The 6911-nt window shown below is 39.1% G+C and overlaps 1 protein-coding gene across 2 annotated transcripts in view; it reads right to left on the bottom strand.

Moving 5' to 3' along the window:
* Positions 1-218: 218 nt before the first annotated feature.
* nedd4a (NEDD4 E3 ubiquitin protein ligase a) overlaps positions 219-6911 on the bottom strand; it is a 40961-nt gene continuing 34268 nt past the window's right edge. For both annotated transcript variants that reach the window (XM_026169125.2, XM_080298823.1), the window contains 9 exons: positions 5845-5915; positions 5639-5734; positions 5466-5539; positions 5317-5377; positions 5162-5221; positions 4959-5066; positions 4746-4842; positions 4524-4596; positions 219-2995 (listed from right to left, as the gene is read on the bottom strand). In XM_026169125.2, the coding sequence (XP_026024910.1) occupies positions 2893-2995; positions 4524-4596; positions 4746-4842; positions 4959-5066; positions 5162-5221; positions 5317-5377; positions 5466-5539; positions 5639-5734; positions 5845-5915 (743 nt within the window). In that variant the 3' untranslated portion in view covers positions 219-2892. The remainder of the gene's footprint in view (positions 2996-4523; positions 4597-4745; positions 4843-4958; positions 5067-5161; positions 5222-5316; positions 5378-5465; positions 5540-5638; positions 5735-5844; positions 5916-6911) is intronic.

Genomic DNA, 6911 nt, shown 5'->3' with positions numbered 1-6911 from the left:
ACTTGGATACTTAAGTTTGCATTTAGTGTGACCTGGCCACTTTTGTGGATCTGTAGAGGTGGAGGTCCACAAATTTGGTACTCTTTAAAAAAAAAAAAAGTTGCTACTAAAACTTGTCTGATTTTGAATCTCAAGAATCTTTCAAAACTTACTGGCTCCCTATCAGAAGGACAGCAAAATAAGGTAATAATAAAAAGGAAGAAGAAGGAGAGACTGGATAAGTGTTTTTACATGTCTTTATTTTTCCAATACATTTATATTCTGTGTTATAGGCCATCACATTGGGATTTAACAGCTACAGTTTGTTCTGCCCTTTAAAATGTTTTACATACACCATCGATGATTTAATGCACTTACAGGTGTTATAATAACAAAGTTTGATATATCCGAAATGAAGTACGTATTAATTAGTCTTCAGTAGGCAACAGGATGTCTATTCATTTCATAGACCAGCGAATTCAATGACACATGACAAATAAAAGGCATTGGTATTTAAATACCATTGAAAGGAGAGAATGTGCTTTTCTCTGCAAAAAAAATGCTCTCAGCAATGCTCACATGTAAACATCTGAAGAGATGTGCGCTTAAAGCATCGGATAATGATTTTAAAGAGAGATTTATGCAGGCGACAGATTGGCAAAGATTTCAGAAGTAAGACTCATCAATATTAACAAAGTGCTTCACTTTATAAAAGAATAGGTATATAAAACTGTCGTCAGAGACAAAAACCAGCCCACAACTTTCTTTCCTTTCATCACCGACCTGTAAACACGGCAGTTATGTAAACACGTGTCTTACCGTTCAGAAAAAGTTCAAAGTACGGCTTAAGCACAGTTACTTTCTCACAAAGTAACTGCATACAAAAGGTACTACAAGTAATTAATTTTGAAAAGAACAATCTGTACACATTTTAACAACCAACAATATATATATATGTTTTTGTAAATTGCACTCTTAAAAATAGAGCACTTTGCTGCAATTAGACACCCTTGATGAGTAGAAGACAATAAAATGTCATTCACTGACAAAAATCAAAGCATAAAATCTAACACGCCGTATTAAAACTGTATAAGTCAGTCTGTCTGCTAACGTTTATGCAAAGCTAAGGAGCTCTAACGTTAATGTACATTTATTTATTCTTCTGCTTTATAAACAGTCAGTGTTGAACTTGAGCTCGAGGAGCTATCGAACGAACAAGAACAGATACTGACTGTAGAGATGCATCGAGACCTGTTCGACAACACCGAGCAACTCCCAAGTGGCAGTTTAAACAAATGCAGTCACATTTGCATAGTACATCAGCACAGTCCAACACTGCAGACAGTCACTTCTCCAAATCTGCACACAGACAAGAGCGTATTTAGTCTGTTACTGGTCCGGGTTTTTACACATCACGACCACAATGATTCACCAAACTGACTGACGGCAGTTGCTCACATTCCTACGTAACCTGCACATTTTCTGCTAGAAATGCTTCTGAGGTCTATACATATATATATTTGGGACACTGCATCAGTGCTTCAAAAAAAAACTGGAATGGAAAAAAAGTAAAAAAATAAATAAAAAGAAACTAAATGAAAAAAAAAGTTTAATCTTTTTTGTTGTTTAAGGACATTTTAAACTGTTGAACAGAAACACCCAATTAGTGTTTAACAGCAATGGAGACAAATTAAGTGGCGAGCATGGCTTTTTTTTTTTTTTAAGCATTAAATTCTTGCCTTTGCTAGAGCGCAATAGTTTTTACACCGAGCATGAAGGACCTGCATGTAATAAAGTGACAACATAAGACCCAAAATGAGCTGAACACGACTGTATAAACAAGCACGCACAAAAGCCGTGAGCTCCGGTTTACTACAAAGAAAGAATGAGTTTTGTGTGCACCTCAGGCGTAATTCAGACTATTCATTCACATGTTTTTATAGAGAAAATGGGGCCTGATGAAGTGGAAATGACTTACTAACATTAAACACCTACTACTATTATTAATAACTAAGGCAGTGTGTAATGTACAAACAGATGAGCTTTCTTGTTTCTAGAACTCGGCCAGGATTTTTTTTCCTCTGAACTTTCACCTTTCTTCTGATGCAGATTTTCTTGCAGCTTTTGATTCCACAAATGGGTCCATCACATAATCCTGCTCTTCCCCTGCCATCTCTGATCAGTTCCTCAGTTTCACATTTGGTACAACTACCCTTTTTTAAATGGCCAAATTAAATAACCTGAGGTGCAAACAGTGGTTTCATTAACAAACCCCCCCCCAAAAAACCCCAAAACAAAAAAAAGAGTGGTTACATCCATTCATGTCTAAAGATGCAGTGGAAAGACTTGTTTATGTATTTACAGTTTCAAACACTGATGTTATTAAGAGAGGACAATCTGACTGAAAGGATGTGTGTACACATCTGTCTTTATGCATGTGGCTGGGCAAAAAGTGAGTAAAACTAAATCAAACGTCCATTTTTAAAATGTAGGTTTTTATCATAAACTGTACAGCTGTTATTCACATTCAGATACTCTTATCGCTTCACAGAATCAAGTTATTTAAATATATGAGCATTTTCGCAGAACAAATAAGAGTGAATACACCTTTGAGCGACTTGCATCAGAGAATTAAATACTAGGATAACCTGATTTGTAAACTTTACAACACGCAGGGTGACGTAAAAACACCTCCATCACTCCAGATTTCATGTCTTTTCTTCAGCTGGGCCCCGACAGAGGACTCATGTGAGTCTTGTTGCTCTCCATCTTCACAGCCGGCAGGTTAAAACCTGAGTCTGATACACAGCTTTTTTGTTGTTGTTATTTTTGTATTTTTTCCCAGGGGCATCACGCAGCTTTGCTTTACTCCAATGACAGCAATGTCAGTTCAGCTCATTTCCCACGTATGCACTAATCCACCCCGTCGAAGCCTTGTGCATTCTCTATAGCGATGTTAAGCTTCTCCCTCAGTTCCTCAAAGGACTCGTACGGAGGAAGGTCCAGCCGATTAAAGCTTTAAGAAGCAAAAGAACAGACAAGAGTTAAAATTTAAGCAGTGGCAAAAAGGGAACACGCAGGAGCGTAAACACTGTGATGTGCCAGTGAAACTAAGAATGACAGTAATGCGCCACTAGTGGGCTTCCACAAGTCTGCACTATGAGATACAGTAGGCAGTTTGAAAGCAGCACAAAACATGGATGAAGTTTCTGGTCTGGGAAGTGAAGCCAGTGCTTAAATCTGCATTCTTTCTAAGACTCGTCTGACTGCATGAAGATTTCTGGTTGTGCAGAAGTTTATGAAAAAACTGCCTTCAGCTCTCCTGCTCTGTGACTTCTAGCACTTTCCTGATGACTTTGCAGCCTTAATCAATAGTTTCTGGTCATGCTGAATAGAACATGAAGTTATAAAATGTGGTCATTATTAGAGTAGTAAAGGACAGTTATCCAGGGTACACCGCTCTTCAGAAACCCAGGTACAATCTCACTGCTCACACATCTCTGCAGACAGTCATCTACATGTTGTAGCTCTGTAGTGTCACCAGGAGGCGTTGTTCCAAATGTGTGGACAAACAGGTCTATGGGCTACACCTTAGAGTGTCATGTCTGACTTCAACACAAGCTTGCTTATAACAGCACCTCACTAAACAGCCACATTACAGTGGGTACATAGATGATTGATACCAGTCTCTTTTCAACAAGCTGCTCAATTTCAACACAAAACATGGGCAAAGCAAAGTGATGCTAATGCTTTAAACTGGCACTCTTTCTAAAGGCCAGTAGGGCGATGAGACTCTGGTTGCAAAGAGAAGCCAGAAAATAAATCTATGAGAAAGGATTTACTTATTATTATTATTTATAAATAAATAAATGGATAAAATGCCATTTTCTATAAATGTTCTGTAAGGCACAGTGTTTATTGAAAACACATCAGATCTCAGTGGGGGGGGGGGGGGGGAGAAACCCCCCAAATAATGTTGATATCTATACTTATATGGACTAGGTAATGTGTTAGGAACACCAACTATTAGAATATGTGCTGTTACAACTCCGGGCCTTCGTGCAGGATTTGTGTTGAATGAGTTTCCTGGGGAGAGGCTCATGGGAAAATCTGAGTAAATCCAGTCTTTTTGGGTTTGTGGATCCCTGCTGTTTGTGTGATTTTCCATGTATCTTTCCAATTTTACAGGGGAGATTGATGGGCCGGTGATTGGTGAAGGTGTTTTTCTGGAGTATGATTAATTGTTTTAGGGATTCCCACCTATCACGTAATTCTTGTAAGGTAACAGTAAAAAATATAACAAAGCTGAAATGGCTAAACTCAACTGTGCTAATACTACAAGCTTCACTGCAAGATCCAACGCAAGAAGAGCAGAGGAAGAAACAAATGTGCTTTTATCCTTTTTAAAAGTTGGCAAAAACCTTCAATAAAATCTGAAATGATCCTTTGTTAAAAACAACTGTGTCCAATATAAAAGGGAGAAAAAAACAGAAGAAGAAGAAGGAAATAAAAAAAAAAAGAGCAAAGCACAGTGAAATGCTTACCATGTGTGGGCCCTGGGAAGTTTTTCACGTGTTCCCCAAAGCTCGATGGTGAAGAGCTGCGGTCCATTAGAGCCTGGTAAATAAAACCATTAAAAATCAGATGACAACAACAAACATGAGTTCAAGTGGAATTAATTTGCAAGAAACAAAGAAATCAACCCAAGGGCAAATAGTTTAAAAAAAACCCCCGTTCATTTAGAGAGGGAATAATTCTAATCTCACCATAGAGTTCAGCAAAGCCATTCATCGGGACCCTGGATGTTCCCGTCACAAACTGTAAGAGCCGGATTCGCTTTTCTGCATCCATCAGCAGCACCGCCTGTAATAAAACAAAACAAAAAGCATGAAAAAAATACATATCAATGAAGCTTTTCTGCACAGACGTCCCTGCCCCAGCTGCAGATTATTAGCCACAGGTATGGAAACTTGTCTCACCTTCCAAAACCACAGGATAACCATGTGGTTGGAGCAGTAGCCGTTCTTATACTTTGTGTTCGCTCTCCAGTCGTTCACGTCCACATCTCCAAGACCACACATGAGCAGCTGTGGAGGAAAACAAAGCAGATACACTGAACATTTTCCATCCCTGAGAAACAGTTTTGGGGTTTTTTTGCTAGTTGGATCAGCTAAAAACTCACCTCGAGCTCATTCTCATCAAAGATCTTGATCAGATCTTGCGGTACCAACTCAAAGAAGCCCTAAAACACAAAGTATACCAGACTTTTATTCCTTTGTGTGTCTTTAATACCCGTACCGTGTTTAGCAAGTTTAAAAAAACAAAACCACTGTTTACCTCCTTGAAGGCAGTCATCTGCTTCTGTATTCTGTTCACAAACCTCCACTGAATCACCAGGCTGTTAATCACAAAACGGCATGTCAGCATCAAACTGCATTTACACACACACTGAGAAAAACAAAACAAAGTAAAAGCATTTTTCTTACTGGATGTATTCATCCTTGTTTTCATTGGTGACGACAATCTCTGAGCCATCGGGTTTCAGGTCATGCTGGTGAGTCTGAACAGGTGGTGGTGTAAGAAATGAAGCATCAGTCAGAGAGACACAAAGCCGCGTCACAAATTAAATTAAAATTAAAAACAAGGACGTTCAGCAGACCTGTCCAAACAGCTCTTCATCTATAGTGAACCTCATGTCCAAGTCTGTTGGGTCGTGCTCCAAAATCCACTTCAGGGAGTTGAAATATTCACCGTCCTGAAAAGAAAAGAAAAGAAAAGAAAAGAAGACATTTAATTGAAAATGATCTACATGACATCCAAGATCCCGAATCACACCAATGCAATAATTACTACAGTCATACTCACAACAGACTCCATGTCCTGGAGGGTGATTGGCTTCCCCAGCATCATCTTGTAGAAGGGCCGAATGAAGAAAGCTGTGAAGTAAACAAATACGCAAACACTTACAAAGATATTTACTGGTGACGTTTTTAAAAAGGTGCAACAAGAGCAGCTCCCATCAAGCCAAACATGCCTCCCTCTTCCATTTACATTTCCAAACACACGTGCTAACTATAGTCAGCTGATTGTAAGTGTGTTTTCCTGCTCCTCTTCCTCTTGTTACTTTTACTCTCTCTATTACGCATACTGTTAGTGAGAGTTAATGTGGGTGAAACAGAGCACAGGAGAGCAGTGAGGACAGACTCTACCACCGAGCTGAAAGTCAAGTATGTATATGTTACAAAGAGCTTTTTTCTTTTATTCTTTGCTTTTTGGCAAAGCTGACCACTCTGGAGTGCACTGTGTCATCTGTTTCGAGTGTCCCCTCTGTTGGCTTTCTCAAATTATAAAAAACTTGTGGCACCAGTGTGACCTCTCAACCTGAAGATGAACCTACGGTAAAAAATCCTGGTGAAAATCCTAGGTGATTTTCAGAAAAGTTGAGACGTGACCCTGAAGATCTGAGAAACCTCGACATCGTGGTCACCGAGATTTGAACTTGTCTGAGATTTTAGTAGATGTCCCTATCTGACGAATTTGAAAATCCCATCTCAAGTTATCTTGAGAACAAGGCGACATGGGATTTTCAAGGCCACGGGTGTCCACGCCAACCACCTGTCTAGTATTGATTTCAGGAAGTCATCCCCTCATCCTGCGCTTACAGTGGTAAATGGTGCAGCCATTGAAATGGTGGATAATTACAAGTACTTGGGGGTTGTTCTTGATAAGACCCTGTCCTTTGAGTCACATCTTGCTGCTACAGTGAAAAAGGCCCAACAAAGAATGTATTTTTTAAGGAGGTTGAGAGGTTTTAAGGTTTCATCTGAAATGATGACTCTCTTTTATAAAAGTTTTATTGAATCTGTTTTAACTTTCTGTATCATTGCTTGGTACGGTAGTATGTCCATGGATAATAAGACCAGACTTAACAA

This window comes from Astatotilapia calliptera, chromosome 1 (assembly GCF_964374335.1).
Source record: "Astatotilapia calliptera chromosome 1, fAstCal68.1, whole genome shotgun sequence".
Taxonomy (NCBI): Eukaryota; Metazoa; Chordata; class Actinopteri; order Cichliformes; family Cichlidae; genus Astatotilapia; species Astatotilapia calliptera.
This window is presented reverse-complemented; position numbering and strand designations above follow the sequence as displayed.